This window comes from Pelodiscus sinensis, chromosome 4 (genome assembly GCF_052426305.1).
Source record: "Pelodiscus sinensis isolate ZL-2025 chromosome 4, ASM5242630v1, whole genome shotgun sequence".
Taxonomy (NCBI): Eukaryota; Metazoa; Chordata; order Testudines; family Trionychidae; genus Pelodiscus; species Pelodiscus sinensis.
Window position 1 is genome coordinate 71,227,619 of NC_143055.1, and position 20,826 is coordinate 71,248,444.

The following is a 20,826-nucleotide window of genomic DNA, read 5'->3' on the forward strand; positions in this document are numbered from 1 at the left end:
TTTTCTGTACCCTCTCCAAGGCCAAAATACCTTTTTTTTTTTTTTTTTTTTTTTTTTTTTTAAGGTGAGGAGACCACATCTGTACACAGTATTCAAGATATGGGCGTACCATAGTTTTATACAGGGGCAGTAAAATATTCTGGGTCTTATTTTCTATCCCTTTCTTAATAATTCCTAGCATCCTATTTGCCTTTTTGACCGCCGCTGCACACTGTGTGGAAGTTTTCAGGGAACTGTCCACGATAACTCCAAGGTCTCTTTCCTGATTTGTCGTAGCCAAATTAGCCCCCATCATACTGTACGTATAGTTGGGGTTATTTTTCCCGATGTGCATTACTTTACACTTATCCACATGAAATTTCATTTGCCATTTTGTTGCCCAATCACTTAGTTTGGTGAGATCTTCCTGGAGTCCCTCACAGTCTGCTTCTGTCTTGAGTATTCTAAACAGTTTGGTATCATCTGCAAACTTTACCACCTCACTGCTTACCCCTTTCTCCAGATCATTTATGAATAAGTTGAAAAGGATTGGTCCCAGGACTGACCCTTGGGGGACACCACTAGTTACCCCTCTCCAATCTGAAAATTTACCATTTATTCCTACCCTTTGTTTCCTGTCTTTTAACCAGTTCTCAATCCAAGAAAGGACCTTTCCTCTTATCCCATGGCCATGTAATTTACACAAGAGCCTTTGGTGAGGGACCTTGTCAGGCTTTCTGAAAATCCAAATATACTATATCTACTGGATCCCCCTTGTCCGCATGTTTGTTAACCCCTTCAAAGAATTCTGATAGTAAGACAGGATTTTCCTTTACAGAAACCATGTTGACTTTTGTCCAACAATTTGTATTCTTCTACATATTTCACAATTTTATTCTTTACTATTGTTTCAACAACAGGCAGTCCCCAGGTTACGTACAAGATAGGGACTGTAGGTTTGTTCTTAAGTTGAATTTGTATGTAAGTCGGAACTGGTACATATTGTAGGGGAAACTCTAGCCAAACATTTCTCCAGAGCTCAGTTTTATTCTCCCACACCTCACTTCCCTCAGTCCTTTATTCTCAAGCTGAGGTGTCTGCTGAGAAAAGCCGCTCCGCGTCTTCCTGTTCTGCTGGGGGGGGGGGGGGGGAGCTAGCTTCGCGTCTCCCTGGTCTGCTGGGGGGAAGCAGCTAGTGCGGGGTTGCCTCACCTCGTTTGTAAGTAGGGATCCGATGTAAGTCGGATCCATGTAACCCGGGGACTGCCTGTAATTTGCCCGGTACTGAAGTTAGACTTAGCGATCTGTAATTGCCCGGATCGCCTTTAGAGCCCTTTTTAAATATTGGTGTCATGTTGGCTACCTTCCAGTCATTAGGTACGGAAGCCAATTTAAGGGATAGGTTACAAACCACAGATAATAGCTCAGCAATTTCCCATTTGAGTTCTTTTAGAACCCTTGGATGAATGCCATCCAGTCCCGGGGATTTGTTAACATTAAGTTTTTCTATTTGTTCCAAAACCTCCCCTAATGACAGTTCAATCCGGGACAGTTCCTTAGATTCATCACCACAAAGGACGGTACAGATTCGGGAATCTCCCCAACGTCCTCAGCCTTGAAGACTGAAGCAAAGAAATCATTTAGTTTCTCCGCAATGGCTTTATCGTCCTTGATTGCTCCTTTTATAGCTCGATCATCTAGGGGACCCACACGGTTTTTAGCAGGCTTCCTGCTTCTAATGTACTTAAACATTTTTTTATTTCTTTTTGAGTTTTTGGCTAGCTGTTCCTCAAAATCTTTTTTTATTACATTTTTACACTTGATTTGACAGTGTTTATTTCCTTTCTATTTATCTCACTAGGATTTGACTTCCACTTCTTAAAAGATACCTTTTTGTCCCTCACTGCTTCTTTTACATGGTGGTTAAGCCACGGTGACTCTCTTTTAGGTCTCTTGCTATGTTTTTTAATTTGGGGTATACATTTAAGTTGGGCCTCTCTTATGGCATCTTTAAAAAGTTTCCATGCAGCTTTCAGGGATTTGGCTCTTGTCACTGTGCCTTTTAATTTCTGTTTAACTAACCTCCTCATTTTTGTGTAATTCCCCTTTTTGAAATTAAATGCCAGGGTGCTGGACTGTTGAGGTGTTCTTCCCACCACAGGAATGTCGAATGTTATTATATTATGGTCACTATTCCCAAGCGGTCCTGTAACAGTTATTTCCTGGACCTGATCCTGCGTTCCACTCAGGACTAAATCGAGTATTGCCTCTCCCCTTGTGGGTTCCTGCACCAGCTGCTCCAAGAAGCAGTCATTTAAGCCATTGAAAAATTTTATCTCCGCTTCTCTTCCTGAGGTGACATTCATCCAGTCAATGTAGGGGTAATTAAAATCTCCCATTATTATAGAGTTCTTTATTTTGGTAGCCTCTCTAATCTCCCTCAGTATTTCAATGTCAGTATCACTGTCCTAGTCAGGTGGTCGGTGATATATCCCTACTGCTAATTTCTTATTATTGGAGCATGGAATTACTACCCATAGCGATTCTGTTGAACATGTTGATTCACTTAATATTTTTATTTCATTTGATTATACATTATCTTTCACATACAGTGCCACTCCGCCACCCACCCGGCCTGCTCTGTCCTTTTGATATATTTTATATCGCAGTATGATTGTGTCCCACAGATTTTCATCATTCCACCAGGTTTCAGTGATGCCTATTATGTCAATCTCCTCATTTAATACGAGGTACTCTAGTTCACCCATCTTATTAGTCAGACTGCTAGCATTTGTGTACAAGCACTTTAGAAATTTGCCACTGCTTATTTGTCTGCCCTTCCCTGATGCACTGGATTCCTTTGTATGTGGTTGTTTGTCAGCTCTAGCCCATGGTTTGCCCTCTCCCCTCCTCTCTTTCTGACTACAGCTTAGAGAATCTCTATCAATGGATTCTCCTCTAAGAGAAGTCTCCCTCCAATTTATGTGCATCTCCGCACCAATCGGCTTTCCCCCATTTCTTAGTTTAAAAACTGCTCTACGACCTTTTTAATGTTTAGTGCCAGCAGTCTGGTTCCACCCTGGTTTAGGTGGAGCCCATCCTTCCTGTATAGGCTCCCCCTCTCCCAAAAGTGTCCCCAGTTCCTAATAAAGCGAAACCCCTAGTCCCTACACCATTGTCTCATCCACACATTGATACTCTGAAGCTCTGCCTGCCTACCTGACCCTGTGCGTGGAACTGGAAGCATTTCCGAGAATGCCACCATAAAGGTCCTGGATTTCAGTCTCTTTCCTAGCAGCCTAAATTTGGCCTCCAGGACATCTCTCCTACCCTTCCCTACGTCATTGGTACCTACATGTACCACGACCACCAGCTCCTCCCCAGCACTACACATAAGTCTATCTAGATGCCTCGAGAGAGCCGCAACCTTCGCACCAGGCAGGCAAGTGACCATACGGTTCTCCTGGTCATCACAATTATCACAAACCCAATTATCCGTTTCTGACTATCGAATCACCCACTACTAACACCTGCCTCTTCCTTACTGGCATTCCCTCCATCTCAGAGGTATCCTCAGTGCGAGAGGATACCGCAACATCGTCTGGGAGGAGGGTCCCAACTACGGGATGGTTTCCCTCTGCTCCCATTGAATGCTCTGTTCCCTTGAGACTTTCATCCTCCTTAAAAGCACTGGGGCTCTCAGACTGGAGGTGGGACAGTACTACAGTGTCCCGGAATGTCTCATCAACATAGCTCTGTACCTCCCTTAGTTCCTTCAGTTCAGCCACCCTGGCCTCCAAAGCCTGAACTCGGTCTCTGAGGGTCAGGACCGCCTTTGCAACGGGTGCACACATATGCCACCCGCCCACAGGGCAGGTAACCATACATGTTACACTCGACGTAATAAACAGGATAGCCCCCACTCTGCTGCTGGGCTTCTGTCTCCATTTTTCTAATGAATAAGTTTAAGTATAAACTGGGATTCTTTTTAAACCTCTGGAATATAGATTATTATAAGAGTTATGTTTTAAAGAAGGTCAGAAGTCACTAGTGCCCTCTAATCTGCCTCTCCAAACTCCCTGTTAGCTGTTCCTGTTCGCAAGCTCCCTGGTCGCTGAGTCACAGGCTTATATAGCTCTGGTAGCCCCTCCCCCTGACTGAAGCTCAGCCAATTAACAGAGGCTTCTAGATTTCAAACCTTGTAGAAGCTCCTTCAAACAAACAAACAAACCAACCATCACACAAACACGAGCTCAGCACACAGCAAATAACTCCCCCACACACAAACACACACTCCAAGCAGCCACTTACCACAAGGGTCCCATTTTTACTCCTTGTACCTGGAGAACTCCCTCTCCAAACTCCCTGTTAGCTGTTCCTGTTTGCAAACCTATATATAGGATCATAGACTTCCAGTGTGCTCAGGCACAGACAGAAAGGGGCAGAGCACAGCTAGGAGAGCAGCAGAACCAGGAACCACCATGCAGCTCAGATAGGTTTTTTATTCAATTTCATCTGGGTATCAATTAATTCCTAACAACCATGGAACTTTGCAACTCTCAGGCATTTGGATGCAACTCTCTGAGTCTTAGGGTTCATGCCCCATCAGTTATGAAGTGCTGCATTAATGTTGTATCTGCAGCAGTGATGAGAAATACCAGTGTTTTGTCATGTTTATTTGAAATCACATTTTAATAATTTAAAAAATGCTTTACACTATTAGAGAAACCCAAATATTCTTGGAAAACATTTGTTTATAGCACAAGTAATTGTAAATTTACAGAAGGTAGTATCACAAACCAGAAAAGTGAAACAGACTGGTTTGCTTATGCGACAAAACACCCCAATAAAGTTTTGGCTTCCATAATAAATTGGGCACTTACATTAGGGATTATTTTTCATAAGCAACAAAGGCAGGATCAAATTCCTGGATTAGTACCTCACTGCTACCTTCTGCAGGTTCTGTTCCTTCAGTCCCCTCGTGTGCTGTTGGCCCTCCTCCCTTTTTTATGTTGCTGTCCTCTTGATACTTGCAGTTCATACCTTCATTAGTCTTCTCTTTAAATCATCTCAGAAACAAAAACTGTTTATTTGTTCCTTGGGGCCCCCTTTTTCTCATAGGAACTGCAATTTTATCTCTAATAATATTTCAGTGAGCTCACAGCACCATTTTCTCACTATTTCAGTGTGCACTGTAACTTTAAGCCTAGTTTCAATTTTTGAAGGTGGCAGGAAAAAATATATTTAATTTGTGGTGTTTAATTATAGTTAAAAAAAAAATCAACCATACAGTAAGAGTTAATCCATTTTAGAAAGACGCAGGATACCGTACTTTTAATTTCTGAAGCTTTAGGGAGTTTTATACTTTGTGCACAATTCCAAACTAGTGGAGATTTTAAATTTTTAAAAAATTAAGGGTTTTTACAATGCCCTGATTGTCAAAGTGCACTTGAGCTTGTGAACGTATTATTACATTCACACTTTAAAATTTGTTCCTATTAGATTTCACACATAAAGAATGTGATAACTCTGAGCTGACATTTCATTTGATGAAAAGCACCAAAAGCATAGCTTCCGTCTCACCTTTCACATGCCTGTCTGGAATCGTTGACGAGGATTTATTTGATGCTGACAATGGTAATGAAGTAAGTTAATTTATTTTTGTAGAGAAAGCCTTAGTCAGAAGGGGATGGGATGGATCACTTGATAATTAGCTGTTCTGTTCATGCCCTCTGAAGCATCTGGCACTGGCCACTGTCAAAAGACAGGATACTAAGCTACAGGTTGAAACTCTCTAAACCAGGACTCTCTGGTCTAGCAATATCCATGGTCTGTCAGGACCACAGATATTCCAGGAAGAGAGAGCCCTGTGGGCTGGCAAGGCAGCAGGCTGCCATGAGAGGTCGGGGAGCCCAGCATATGGCATTGGAGCTGCCCAGCATGGCATTGGAGCTTATAAGCTCTGGCAGTTAGGGTGTAAGTTAGGTCTACTGGCATGGCAACCCTAACTAACCCCAACATAGAGGAAATCAAAGCTGTGTCCCATTAATATGCAGCCCAGTGCAAGGACCATCATAGGCTGCATCAGGACCCATACTTCCATAATAGATTAAAGTAAATACCATGTCGGAGTTCTTTCAGAAGGTCTCAACACATTCTGGCTATGTCTACATTGCACTCTGTTGCGCAAGAACACATGCAAATGAGGTACATGCTCCTTATTTTCAGGCAGAACGGCTCTTGCACAAGAGGGGGTTTTTGCGCAAGGAGCATTGTAGACTGTTCCTTCTTGCACAAAAGTGGCGGCTCTTTAAGTATGCAAATGAGGCACGGCGATATTCATTGCCACACCTCATTTGCATATGTTCTTGCGCAACAGAGCGCAACGTAGACATAGCCCCTCTGTATTAGGGCTGTGTTAGTATACACCAGGGGTCGGCAACCCTTCCGATGTAGCATGCCGAGATTTAATCCTCCTGTCCTGGGACGCACCGCTCTCTTGGGCTCTCTCCACCACACAGCCCACTTAGCCTCTGATCCTGGGCTCTGTGGGGAGGGTAGGAGCAGCACATGAACACTTGGGTGCAGGAGCAGGCTGAGAGTAGGGTGTCTGAGTAGAGGGAGGGGTAATTAGCAGGCTGAGTGTAACATGTCAGGCCAACAGGGAAGAGCAGGATAGAGTGGGGGTGCAAGGTCTCAAGCTTGGGGGGCAGAGAAGCAGGGGTGCAGGGTCTGGGCAGCACTTTTTTCCCCCCCATGTCTGTAACAGGATTTATTGATGGTAACAGTCACTCCCATGCGGCAGCTAGATGCTGCTCCACACACGGAATAAGTTAGTGGTCCATGAAGTGGGATGGAGGCCATGCCTCGCCAGGAGTGCAGGGAGTCCAGCCAGCAGGTCCGGGCATGCTGGCTAGGATCCAGCCTGCTGGCACCTGGATGACAAACTCAGTGACCCCACAGGGTTCTCTAGCAGATGGGAGTGCAAGGTGCACACGGGAAGTATGAGGCGGGGGCAGAGCAGCAGGGAGAGGGCCATGCCATAGAAGCAGGTCCTTCACAAAACAGATGGCGTCTAAGTCTGATTTTGCCCAGTGAGGTGCTCTCAGGCTCCCTGTCCCAGGCATGGCTTCCCACTGCTCCATTGGCCGGCTTTCTCCCTGATCACACAGCAAGGCTTAGGGCTTTCTCTCCCCACGTGTAAATGTGTAACTGCTGAAAATTTCAGCGGTTACATGTTTACAACCCCCCCCTACTTTTTAACATCACTCCAGTGTATGTTGGTCATCAGCCACCCCACATTCAGAAACATCTCATAGATACAGGTACTGTTGAATACCGAGTGAGCAATCAGGGCAACCCAGACCATATTTGCTATGTAAGTATTGCAACAACACAGGGCCTTTGTCAACATCTATACATCTCTGGAGATCTGTTATAGAGCCAAAACAAGACTTCAACATAGAAAGTGAAACAAACTCCACATGTGCAAATGATCTGTTATATCAAGAAACCCACAGAGACAACATAATCCTAAATTTTCAGAATGACAGCTGTGATAGCCATGCAATTCCTTGCAGCAATAGTCTAAAATTCTAGATTGCATACAACAATTAATGACATGCCAAAAGTATCATTAAAAAAAAACATTTGAGAAAAGAATTGCTGTGCTTTATTTTCTCAGGCTGTCTTGCGTACAATTGGTGTTAATGTCAGAAATGCTCCTCTGTGTTGGTTGGAGAAATATGATAATCAAGGAAGAAGAATGCCACTGAATGCTTATGCTCTTGATTTCTTTAAACATGGTTCCTTGGTTGCACTGAAAACAGATAATTGGTATGTATTTTTTTTGTTTAATTTGAACACTGCTGCCAAGCTATAATGGGCCTTTTGAACATGGGATATAAGTTAACTGACTGCAATAGCACAGCCACAAAATAAAAGACAGAATCCTTCCCTTATGATTATCCAGTAGCCAGAATTTTTCCATATTAAAATACTAAGTTTCTAGTACTTATAGTTACAAATTTTCAAATGTGAGCAGTAGGACTCATTTAAGTAGTGTGTTAACAGTCACACGTAAAAAAAGGTAATTTAAATGTCAGTTCCTGATGACAACTTCAATTCCAATCATTTTGGCTAATGTACACTAAGCTTACTTTTCAAATCACCTCCAACCACGCCTAAAATGCTCACACTGTCACCATCTCCTCTCAAACCTGCTAAGATTTCCAGCTTCCCCTGACAACTGAGGCCTGGTATACACTAGAGTTAAGTCAATGTAATACCACTTACTCCCTAATAATGTCAGTGTCTATACTACATTATTTCTTCCACTGATGTAATTTGCCTGCAACATTAACTTAATCAGTGCAGAAACTACATTGCTTATGTTGACTTAACTGGCCTTTAGGAGCTGTCCCACAGTGGTCATTGTGACTGCCATGAACAACATTTTCATCTCTGTTTCAAAAACAGACTGCAAAGAGAAACTGCTGAGTTGGAATTCATATGCAAATTTGACACAGTCAAAAGAGATTTAAATAGAAACATGGAATGGCTCTCACATTACAATAGGTAACTTCCCCTTCACGTACACTCACCTTTTCATCACTGTTGATGAGCCACATCCACTCAGATTTAACTAACACTAATGTCACAGTCTCATCTGTGTCCCTTCCTTTCTCATCAAGCATCTGAAGAAATGAGTATCTCACAAAAGCTTATGCCCTAATAAATGTGTTAATCTTTAAAGTGCCACTGGACTACTTGTTTTTGCTGAAATAGACTAATACGGCTACCCCTCTGAATCTATGTAGCACACCAGCTTGCCATACAATAATGAACTATGTGAATCCTGCTACAGCACACAATGGATCTTTTAGATCACTGTACCAGGGTCAATATAAAACCTGACTGCACACCAGCCTAGCATGCTGTAAATAGTAGGGATGTAAAATTTTGATTATTTGGATAATTGAATAATTGATACAATTTGCATCAACTATTTGATTAGTTGACAAGGCCACTTTGGCCTTTAAAGTGTAGCAACAGCTCCAGGGCTGTTGCTACACTTCAAAGGCGAAAGTGCTGTGGGGAGCATGGTCAGCGACAGCATCGCATGAAGCCCAGGGTCAATGGGGGAGTCCCAGCTGGCCCCAGGCTACACGTGGCATTTCAAAGCAGCAGAGCCGCATGAAGCCCAGGGGCTGGTTCCAGGTTCCACGTGGCACTGCCACTTTGAAGCACCCGCTCCTCTTTCCCCCCTTGCTGCCTCTGATACAGGCAGCAAGGGGGAGAGGAGCAACTAGTCGACTAGCCTGTCGATTAGTCATTCACATCCTCAGTAAATACACACCTTAGTTTGCCACACACCTACTTACCATGTAGGCTAGCCCTGAGTTCCTCTGAGAGGCTTAGTTCTCCCTTGCTGCCAATAGTGAACGAGGTTAACTTGTACAATTACCTATTTCCTCCCCCTCCCATCTATGTATACTTGTCTGCCTTTAAATTGTTAGCTCCTTAGAAATAATCCACCGTCAAATGTTTGAAAAATACTTAGTACATTGTTCATTGTAGAATCATAAACTTGGAATGGGAGTCCAAGGGGGTCATGAAGGCCAGTCCTCTGCACACATGGAAGGACTTTTTTTGTATCTAGACCATCCCTGACAGTTATTTATCTAACCTATTCTTTAAAATCTCCAATGATGAAGATTCCATAGCCACCCCAGGCAATTTATTATAGTGGCTAACCATCCCAAACAGGAAGTTTTTCCTAATGTCCAACCTAAATCTCCCTTGCTGCAATTTCAGCCCATTGCTTCTTGTCCTATCAGGATGGAGAACATTTTTTTCTCCCTCCTCCTTTAACAACCTTTTATTTACTTGAAAACTGTTATCACATCCCATTCTTCTCTTTTCTAGACTAAACAAACCCAGGTCTTTCAATGGTTCCTCATAGATCAGGTTTTCTATACCTTTAATCATTTTGTTTTCTCTGGATTTTTTTCTAATTTGTCCAGATCTTTCCTGAAATGTAGCACCCAGAACTGCCACAATACTCCCGTTGAGGCCTAATCAGCCTGGAGTAGAGTGGTGCTTGGCATGTCTTATTTACAACACTCCTGCTAATACATCCCAGAATATTTTTTTAACTTTTTTTTGCAACAGTGTCACACTGTTGATTCATATTTAGCTTGTGGACTGCTATGGCCCTCAGTTCCTTTTCTGCAGTACTCCTTCATCGGCAGTCATTTCCCAATTGTTCCTTCTTTAATGGAGTACTTTGTATTTGTTCTTATTGAATTTCATTCTGTTTACTTCGTAACGTTTTTGCAGACCATTTCAAATTTTAATCCTAGCCTTCAAAATACTTGATACCAAGCTGGGAGGGGTTGCTCTGCCAACTTTATAAATGTACTCTCTTCCCCTATGAATTATTGATATTGAACAGAACCAGGCCAAGAATGGAACCCTGCAGAACTCCATTTAATATACTCTTCTAGCATGACTGAACCATTGGTAACTACTCAGGGAATGATTTTCCAAACAGTAAAGCAGCTTGTATTTCCCATGTTTGTTTGTGAGACAGTCATGGAAGACAGTGTCTTACTCAAGTCAATATATACGACATCTACTATTTTCCCACTAACCACAAGGCTTGTTATCCTATCCAAGAAAGCTATCTGGTTGATTTAAAACAGGACTGTGTAGCACTTTAAAGACTAACAAGATGGTTTAATAGATGATGAGCTTTCGTGGGCTAGACCCACTTCCTTAGATCAAATAGTGGAAGAAAATTGTCACAACCATATATACCAAAGGATACAATTAAAAAAATTAACACACATGAAAAGCACAAATCAAATTTCAGAACAGAAGGGGGATGGACGGAGGGGAAGGTAAATGTCTATGAGCTAATGATATTAGAGGTGATAATTGGGGAAGCTATCTTTCTAATGGGTAAGATAATTAGCGTCTTTATTCAAATTTGAGTGTAAAGTGTCAAATTTAAGCATGAATGACAATTAAGAGGATTCTCTTTGAAGTGAAGTCTTAAAAGGTCTTTGAAGCATGGTTTCAGGTAATCAAGGCATTGAGACAATGTCCTTTCTTGTTGAAATGGCAAGAAACCTCCCCCCCCCCCATCCCCCTTCTGTTCTGAAATGTGATTTGTCCTTTTCATATGTGTTCATTTTTTTTAATTGTATCCTTTGGTATATATGGTTGTGACAATTTTCTTCCACTATTTGATCTGAGGAAGTGGGTCTGGCCCCCGAAAGCTCATCACCTATTAAACCATCTTGTTAGTCTTTAAAGTGCTACACAGTCCTGTTTTTTGTTTCAGCTGCACCAGACTAACACTGATACATTTCTACCACTAATCTGGTTGATTTGATATTGTTTGTTCTTGATAAATCCATGCTGTTAGTTATCACCTTTAGTCTACAATTCCCTGGGTTACCCTTATTTCCTGTTTTATAGATTGGCACTATATTTGCCCTTGTCCAGTTCTCTGAAATCTCTCCAATCTTCCAGGACTTTTCAAAGATAATTGCAAATGTCTCATGTCTCCACAGTCAGGTCCTTTTAGTATTCTAGAATACATTTTACCAGGACCTAGTGACTTGAAGACATCTAACTTGCTTAAGTCATTTTTAATTTCTTTCCTCATTTCAGCCTCTGATCCTACCTCATTTTCACTAGCTTACTTTGTGGTGAAAAGTAAAACAAAGAAGTCATTAAGCACTAGGGATATGAAAGTATAACTATGTACACGGTTAACTGGTGAGCCTGAGCTCATCAATTAACCATCAAGGTTTCACATAGGCTCCCAGTACACACAGCTCCTTTTAAATCAGCTCTCCCCTCCCCTTGCTGGCTCAAGGGAAGCCATCTCCTCCCCCACCCCAACCACACACCTATCTCTGTATCCGAGGCAGCAGCATGGGGAGGGAGGGAAAGGAGGCAGAAAGAGGACAGGCAGAAAATTGTGCGCACAGAGGGTGGGCTTAAAAGCCTGCCTCCCCATCCCTGTAACTGTTGAAGTTTTCTGCAGTTACATATTTACTTAAATAAATTTTAACATTCCTATTAAGCACCTCTGCCACTTCCACATTTTCTATTATTGTTCCCCACCCCCACTCAGTAATGGGCCTAGCTCATCCTTAATCTTCCCCTTACTTCTAATGTAGTGCTCACACTTTTCTATTCAAAATAATTCTAAAACAAAATAACTCAACTATGGGGCAATGCAAATCACTTTTATATAAAAAATGAATAGGGTACTAAAATTAAAATTTGTGATCTGAACTTGCTGCAAAACTTCCAGTCCTCTGCACAGAGTATTGCACAAATAACCCAAGAGCCTTTCTGCAGAATGTAGTTTATCTATCTCTTCCTATTCCAAATGTAGACGTAAGACTGAATTCCACTTTCTTTTATAGCCGGGATTGGTTTTCTTTTGCAGACGGTTCCAATTGTTGTTTTCTATCCAATAAAATTCACAAATGCATTAAATGACTAATTTCCCCATATGTTTTTACTGTCATGTGACTGTTTTGAATGTTTAATATGCTAAGCATGCTTGAGGAAATGTGTAATCTTACTGTCTGTACAGTAACTATGTTGTGACTGAATTAGAGCTCTCATTTATAAAATTAATGTCCTATTAATCTGCTAAAGTTACAGTTTTTTGCTCTTTGTGGCTTGGCATAAGGGTTGTCTGTATAATCTGAGTTTTGCTTACCAGATGGGAGAGAAGACATTTATAAGAGAAATGTAATAAGTGTCCTTTTAATAATAATTTTAAATTAGATATTTCCCCCCGTTACTAGGTTAAATGAAGGAGATGCTTACAATCTACTCAAAGATTTTTCACTACTTATTAAAGCAATAAGGTAAGACATACATATGTACTAACAAAAACCATTTAATGTTTATTTTTATATCAAGCAATTTTAACAGTAATTTTTCTAAAACACAGAACTTCATTAGGTGAAATCTGTGACGATCCAAATGACAACGTTGTACTTGCATTTCAACAACTGAGTGAAAGCTACAGTGCAAAGCTGGCTGCCCAAGGAGGTCATACCTGGTAAAGTATGAAGAAAGGATAGTACAAGTCTTCCTGCTTGCATAGAAAATAGGCTAGCAGCTAATTTAAGTTAAGTGGCAAATTATCACTGTTCTCAAACACACTTAGAATAAAATTACAGTAAATATACAGTGCTTTAGTCAGTGAGAAATCAGCACATTTTCTTTTAATTAGAATTATAAATTATTTTAAAAGCTTGTCATATACTTGGGATGTTTAATTTAAAACAGTTAAATTTAAGATTGAACTGTTTTAACAAATGATGTAACTAGACAATTGTATCTTTTTCAAATTAAAATTTGTGTTTTAGCCAGTGAGGTTTTTTTTGAAGCAGCTATAATAAAGTCGAAACCCTTCACACTTCTAGGAACAACTACTTGGAGCTCACTCTCTACCAGTGATTAACAGACAGCTATAGGGGATACTCAAGTCATTATACATTTTAAAAAAAAAAGTTAAACTGCTGTGAGGATGGTCTCTTGCAACAAAGGTCAAATGGCTTAACCTTTAATTTGAGTCTCAGAGGGGCTGCGTTTGAGCCGTGACCCAGACTATTTCCCATCTGGAACTTCGAGTGTAGATATGGGGGCTTCCTGTCTCTAACTCTGGGATAAACCTGTTCGGTAACAGTTTCTCAGATTATAAAAAAAAGAAAAAGAAAAAAAAAGGAAATTTGCTGCCACCACCCAAGTGAAATTTTTTTTTAATACACGCGCACACACACACTTGACAAATCCGCTTATCTACTCCCTACTTACACATTTCCAAGGAGTCCATTCCTGGGAGAGTCCAACTCCTTTATTACCTGGGGAAAACACTGCTCTGATTTCAAACTCTCTCTGTTTGAAATTCCTATCTGCATTTCATTGGCTGAATCCCGAGGCCCCTCCCTCAGGTGCATTTTCAGAGTTACTTAACCCTTTCCTTACTCTTCAGGTAAGTTAGACTCTCCTTAGCAGCTCCTATTCATGATAGTCTAACTTTAAAGATGAGTAGTCCTGTGGCACCTTGGAGACTAACAAATTAAATGTAGGCATATATTCATCTCCAAGGTGCCACGGGACTACTCAGTGCCTTTTGTTTACACATACTTCAACACCATTATCTGATTTGCTTTCCTTTCATATGACCTTTGTGACGGGGCAAATATGCCCAGCACTGAAGGGAATGGGGTTAAGAATCTGGGGGCAGATGAAGTCCCGCCCTTCTTCCCAGACTGGGTGTTCTCCAACTGCTGGACCTGTATAAAAGCCAGGATAGGAGTTCACTCTGGGCAGACTGCCAGCAGGGCTGGAACTCGAGCACCCCCAGGAGCTGCCACAGTAGCCCCAGCAACAGCCCTGACACCAGGGACGGTAGGAAGCAGCCGAGGGCGGACATTTGTCTCTCTGGGAGCTCAGTGAGTTTCAGCGGGACGCCCCGCTGAGCAGGCAGTGGAAGCATTCACTGCCAATAGGGCCCTGGGTTGAGACCTGGAGAACTGGGAGGGCCCGGGTCCCCCTACCCTACAACGCTTACCTTCCTGATTTCCAGGGGAGACTTACCAGAGGCATAGATCTCCAGGCAAGAAAGCCTTTCAGAGCACAGACCTTTCTGAACTATGCTGGTGGGCCGTATCTCCTGAGCAAGGGCCACTAAAAGGCAGGTTGAAACCACAGGGGGAGGAGGAGGAAGGGAGCACCCCGTGACAACCTTGTGTATATATAATGCTATGACAATGGAGCTATCCCTACTCTGCAAAAAGTTCCTACATGACATCTGCAAGTTAACTAGCAGTAAGTTGTTCACACCAGTCTTATGCTATGTGTTAGCAGGTGGACTTGGTCCATGTCTATACCCATTTATGTAAATAACTGCAACCACTTGAGTGATAAAGCTTTTATGGAAATACTTAATTTCAGAATATCCAAGTAGAGGTTTACACCAGTTAATAAAGGTGTTCTAAAGACAAGTCTGGACAGTAGGAGGGTCCCTGTAAAGAATACATGATTTGTATTTTAGTGAAATGATTTTTGGAAAGGAAAGGTCGGGCCTATCAATCTTGGCAATGGTTCCTAAATAAATTCTTAACTTTCATTACTCATAATGGACAAATGTAACAGATTCTAACAAATTTCTTGTAGGGAAAGGATAATGAAATAAAGCTCTAGGAATCACCACTAACTCTTGCACTCTTTAGGCTGCAGACCATTCCGTTTCTTTTCAATAATTTCAGAGTACTAGGAAGTGCAGATTTTATTATTAAAGCTTCAGAGTGAGATTTTTCAAGGCACTAAAGGATCTGGATCACTAATTCTCAATTAATGGTGCTCTAGTGTGGGATTTTCAAAAGGACTCAGTAATTGGCCTGCTACTGCAACAAGTGAAATAAATAGGAGCCTCAGTGACTACAAGGATAGCAGTTCAATCTTGTGTGGATTTTTCAAAATCCCGCTCAAGATATGCACTAAAAAAAGTGAAGCCAGTTACAAGCAGCACATGAACAATTACTGCTAATGTGCATAGTAAAGTAAAGATCAACTGGTACCTGATTATGAAAACAGCTACTTGACACATACTAACTTGTGGGAAGGCCATACCAGCTAATACACTTAGTACCATATTTAAATGTGATAGGAAAAATATGACTTGAGCCAATAATATAAAAATAAGCTCTAAGGGTTTGCACACATACACTGTGCTGCTGTAGTGCTTCAGTGTGGGCACTACCTACACCCATGAGAGGTGCAGCCTATCAGTACAGGTAATTCATCTCTCTGCAAGTAACCAGGGGTTAAGGTCAATATGGCTACATCTCTCTAATCGATGTGGATCTCTCAGCCCTCAAAAAGCTAAGCTAATCTCTCAAGCTACATCTACACTGTAGGTATGTCAGGAGAGAGTATGCTAATGATGCGCTAATTAGCATTTGTGCGCTGTCATTTGCATATCTCTGCTGATGCTTTTTGTGCAAGATGTTTTTGCACAAAAACAAGCAGTGTAGATGGGTTTGTTTTGCAGTGTAGACAGTAGGGGGAGGAGAGTGCGTATCATCAATAGGATTAACCAGATTTATTGGTTAATCGTTTAATCGGCTATACGTTGACATTCCTAATAAATAAAACTTGATAGTCTCTGCCTAATCACTGACAACTGCTGTAATTAAAATTCTGCCTCTCATAATACATTAAATACTTGCTTCTTTTATAGAAGTCAGTAAACACCACTACCACCACCAGAGGAAACTAATCAGAAGAGGACGTATCCAAATACATGCTTACTGGCTGAAGTTGTGACTAAAAACAAATCGTTTTTAGATACTCTGCATGAAATGTTATACTTATAAACTTTTACACAGTGTAAACACACTTTTCTGGTCATCTAGGAACTATTACAGAAAATACTTGCCACACTTGATTATATTCAATATATATAACCCAAGGTCAGAATGAACACTTTTTCAAATCTAGATATTTGTCTTTTAAAGACATACTTTATTCTAGTTCAATTTTAGCAGGTTGCTGGCTTTAGAATATATCCTTTCAGAGAAAAAGAGGCACATTTCACTAAGCTAAACATCTGGAGATGCATAATATACAACATAGGTTCAACAGACCATGATAAATGTGTTATGATGAACAAATCTGTGTTAAGACCAATGTTTCTTGAAAATTCATTTACATTTCTGAATAAGTGTTCTGAATGGATGTACATTTAATTTTCTGTCCTGTGAAGAGACATACAATACATATTTAATTTTCTGACTGTACATTAGCTTTTCAGAGCATTTCTGCTATAAAATGTATTCATCTACACCATAGGTTCCCAAACTGGGGGGCATGAAGAAATTCTGGGGGGGGGGGGAGACCAAGGCAACCCAGCACTCCCCCCCCATAAGTTTTGCTGCTATTTTTGTTTTTTGGCCCCTGTCAGTTCCTCTTCCCCCCCCCCAACAAGTTTTGCTGCTATGGGGTGTGTGTGTGTGGGGGGGGGGGTTCTCAAAAATAAAAAAAGGAGGCGTGATGCCGAAAAGTTTGGGAACCACTGATCTACACAGTAAACATTTAGGTCAAATCATACAGGCTGCAGTTCTAAATATTAGTAGCATGTCCAGTTGTATAATTTGAAGAACCCTGTACAAAATAGAGTCCTCACAGCAATCTCCATATATTCATGTGCACGTGACACAGTTCATCCGTGCTTTGGAACAGGATAAGAGAAGAGCTTAATTTTACTCTGCAGCTTTCCACAATGCCCTCCGATGGACAGTAGTAATGATCTCACCCCATCTCAAAAAAGAAGACTGCAGAATTAGAGGGGGTTCAGAAAAGGATGACAATAATGATCCAAGAAATAGGGGGGAAAAAACCCTCTCATAAGACACCAAGAAGTTCTCTATGGTAAAACAGGAATTGCCTTGCTGGATTGGACCTTAGGGCCAATTCAGTATGGCAATTCCTATTTTACCATAGCTACATAAAAGTAGTAATGTTCTTTTGGAGGTGGCAATATATCTAATAATACTCATGAAATGTAACTGTGGACTGATTAATCCTTCCTCAATAGGAGATTCAATGCATCATAGCCATTACCTTAAGTGTCATACTGACCTTTGTTTTATGTATATTTTTGAATTTTCCACAACACTTGATTTGTTCTTTAAATGGAAATCTGTGCTCATCATGCAAAAGTTCACTACAGGATATACCTCCAAAAATCGGCACTCTCTGGTCCGGCAGTATCTATTGTCCAGCAGGGCCACGGATGTCCCTGGACCAGAGAGTCAGGAGCCTAAGGTCAGGAGGGTCGGCCAGGGTAATAGAGTCAGCAGCCTGGCTGGGGGCAGCCCTCGGGCCAGGGCCTTGTAGCAGCCTGCTGGAGTCCAGGGCTGTGCCACTGCCCCTGTGTGCATGGGGCTGGGGCCCTCTGGCAGGAGCCATAGCCTCTGCTGCCCAGGAAGCTGGCAGTGTCTGGACAAGCAGCCAAGCTAGGCTGGGGGGTGGAAGAAGTTGAGGCAGGATGTCTGCTATAGCAGCCTGCCAGCAGCAAGCGATGGGCTTGGGAGCTACTGGCAGGAGACCTCCCCCTGGTCCAGCAAATACTCTCATTTTCGACCAGTTAGGTCCCAACAGTGCTAGATGAGAGAGATCCAACCTGTATCGTTAATCCACTAAAAATGACTGTTACAGTATTGATTTTGGGTTGTATTTTATGAAGTGTAAGCAATCTTCTCCACCAATTTATGCCAATATTAATTCAGAGCTTTTATTTTTAAAGCATAGGAGAAACCTAAATGTTCTCTCAATTACTAGAATAAAATGGCTTACAACTGCTCTTATGTTCAATATATGCTAAATAATATGACATGGAGAGCAATCAGGATGTAGTCAAAGATTATTCCATATCTACTGCTGAAACTAGAGTTCTAGCTTCCACTTTCTACAAGCATCGCATTTTCTCAAGGATATCGAATTTAGTGTTAAACATGTTTCTAGCAAAGGAAGATATTTTGAAGGTTGCTAATCAGTTTTGTCAATTGATACCATAAAAATAGTATCCTTACTTTCTTTTGAATGCTAGTTGATTATGATAGTTCCTATTACAAACAGATCCCATTTAAGGTTCATGGTGAGACACAAAAAGAACTCAAACAACAAACATGAAATTACCTCTTTTTAAACAGGTTATGTATTTGAGGAAAACATTTACAAGTTCTAGCGTATCTAAACAGATACCTGATTATTATTTACCTTGAAGGGAATTCTCTTCCATTTCATTCTCAATGGTGCAAGTACTTGGTTTTTCACTAGCTGATATTTTGTCTTCTGAGACAGAAAAATATTCCGATGCACTGCTACAGTCACTTAACATAGATGTTTGACTTAACTCTTCTATGTCAGAGTCTGAATTATTTAGTATTTCATCTTCTTTACCTACTGCTTGTGCTGAGCCCTCTAAAAACGTTTGATCACAAGTCACGGGAGTAATACAAGCTGCATTCTGTAACAGAGTCTCACGTTCATCTTGCTTCCTAGAAATCTCTTCTAAATCTCGGTGTGACTCAGAGGTTTCAGCAATATTTATATTGTCTTCAACTTTCACATCTGTATTAGGTTTAGTTGATGCAACACCAGGATCAGTGGAAAATATAATGCTTTCTTTACTAGGAAGGACATCTAAAAATAGGGAGCTGACTACAGCTGGATCACAGAAAGACTTTTGTTGAGCAAGAGTGTCTTTAGATTCAGTCTTCATAGACACATCCAAAGAAAAAGAATTGCTACTCTTTGGATTTGTAAGTTCAGACATGACCTCTGTACATGCAAGAAGTGTAGGTTTTTCTAGAACCGAATGAGCTTTGTCAATTGATTCTACTTTCATTTCTTCACTTTCATTATTAGATAAAAGCAACATTGAAGAAGAGGTACTTTTGAAAGTGCCTTCAAATGAGGTTACAGGTGAAGATTTACATTCTGGAATACAATTATTTGATGAGAAGGAAAATATGTCATTATAGGGGAGAGACTGGGTCTTGGAAACATTTTTCTTCTCAGTTGCACCACTATATATTTTGCCACCTGTAGCAGCAGTGCAATTTGAGGTACTGGCACTTGGCTCCTGCAGGACAACTGTAGGAGATTTTAGCCAGTTACATTCTATGTCTTTGCTTACAGAGACAGTCTCATTTCCTGTTTGAAATATTGTACTTTGTTCAGTTGGCTTTTCAGATAAGCTGGAAAATGGTGAAATCTTCAATGAATTGCTCAATTTAGAGACTGTAAAACAATCTCTTTCTAAATTACTAAAGGTAAATGAAAAAGCTGGCTTTCTATTTTCTGCTGACTCTAGTTTAGGACTTGTAGAGGCAGAAGAAGCTTTAGTATCAGTTAAAGCTGAAAAGTTAAGCTCTGTATAATTTCCATTTTGTTTATCCATTTTATCTTGAGTATCACATCTTCCCATAAAAAAACTGGGGAAACCCAAATTATTGAAAGAATATGTATCTGCAGTGTTAATTAAATTGGGTAATGCTGAATTAATACCTAAATTGGGGATAAAATGTGGAGCTAAAAGGCTCTCTGCAGAAGCACCTAAAAAGGTTGAATTTGAAACAGTAATTGGTTTTGTTGCTGATTTTAATAAGCCAGGTGAAGTGCCAGGATTTGTTAGCGTTTTCATAGAAATAGGAACCCGTGATGTTTGAGCCACATTTACTTGGTTTTTAATTAGCAAGTCACTAGAATTTTCTGTTGAGGAGGTTAGTTTGCTTACTTCTGGAGATCTTGTTCCATTAAATAACTTCAAGTCACTGTTTAATTCAGAGAAATTCCAGTTCATAGGTAGAAAGCTGAAACTGCAACTACTGGAATTGGAAAAACTAGTGTTACTAAAACTTCCTTTTTGTAATTTTTGTGTTTTTATTCTCTGTGCCTCTTTCACTTTGGGAGATGAGGACAGAAGGGAGACTGCTGAATCATTGTTTGCAAATATGCACTTTGTATTTGCAGGTGAAGTTTGTGTCTTCAACATATCTGATTTCTGATGAACCATATAATAGTTATAACGTACTTCCTACAATTAAAGAAAAATCAAATTATTTAGCATAAGGGAAAGCAGTCAAATTTGAATGTTCTTTTATTATGTTCATTTGTTGTGCTTTTAAGTTCTCAGACTACTTCATTTACTTAGAATATTTTACTTACAAAAGGTGAGAAAAATATAGCTGTTTAGATTAGAAGAAATCTATTACAATTTTAAAAGCGAAATATT

The 20,826-nt window shown here is 40.8% G+C and overlaps 2 protein-coding genes across 19 annotated transcripts in view; one reads left to right on the forward strand and one right to left on the reverse strand.

Moving 5' to 3' along the window:
- The window catches only part of LOC102451696 (putative ATP-dependent RNA helicase DDX60), a 113,070-nt gene extending 94,069 nt beyond the window's left edge, over positions 1–19,001 (forward strand). For 10 of the 14 annotated variants that reach the window (XM_075930168.2, XM_075930171.2, XM_075930169.2 and 7 more), the window contains 4 exons: positions 5,481–5,623; positions 7,663–7,814; positions 12,818–12,880; positions 12,967–19,001. In XM_075930168.2, the coding sequence (XP_075786283.2) occupies positions 5,481–5,623; positions 7,663–7,814; positions 12,818–12,880; positions 12,967–13,081 (473 nt within the window). In that variant the 3' untranslated portion in view covers positions 13,082–19,001. Of the gene's footprint in view, positions 1–5,480; positions 5,624–7,662; positions 7,815–12,817; positions 12,885–12,966 lie in introns of those variants that run through there. The other 4 variants (XM_075930187.2, XM_075930183.2, XM_075930188.2 and 1 more) reach the window with 3 other exon arrangements.
- The window catches only part of LOC102448131 (uncharacterized), a 64,389-nt gene that overhangs the window by 26,637 nt on the left and 16,926 nt on the right, over positions 1–20,826 (reverse strand). For 2 of the 5 annotated variants that reach the window (XM_089777935.1, XM_014574956.4), the window contains 3 exons: positions 18,807–20,628; positions 17,667–17,826; positions 13,739–16,783 (listed from right to left, as the gene is read on the reverse strand). In XM_089777935.1, coding sequence (XP_089634061.1) covers positions 16,771–16,783; positions 17,667–17,826; positions 18,807–20,628 — 1,995 coding nt within the window. In that variant the 3' untranslated portion in view covers positions 13,739–16,770. Of the gene's footprint in view, positions 1–7,661; positions 7,798–13,738; positions 16,784–17,666; positions 17,827–18,806; positions 20,629–20,826 lie in introns of those variants that run through there. The other 3 variants (XM_075930190.2, XM_006111696.5, XM_075930191.2) reach the window with 3 other exon arrangements.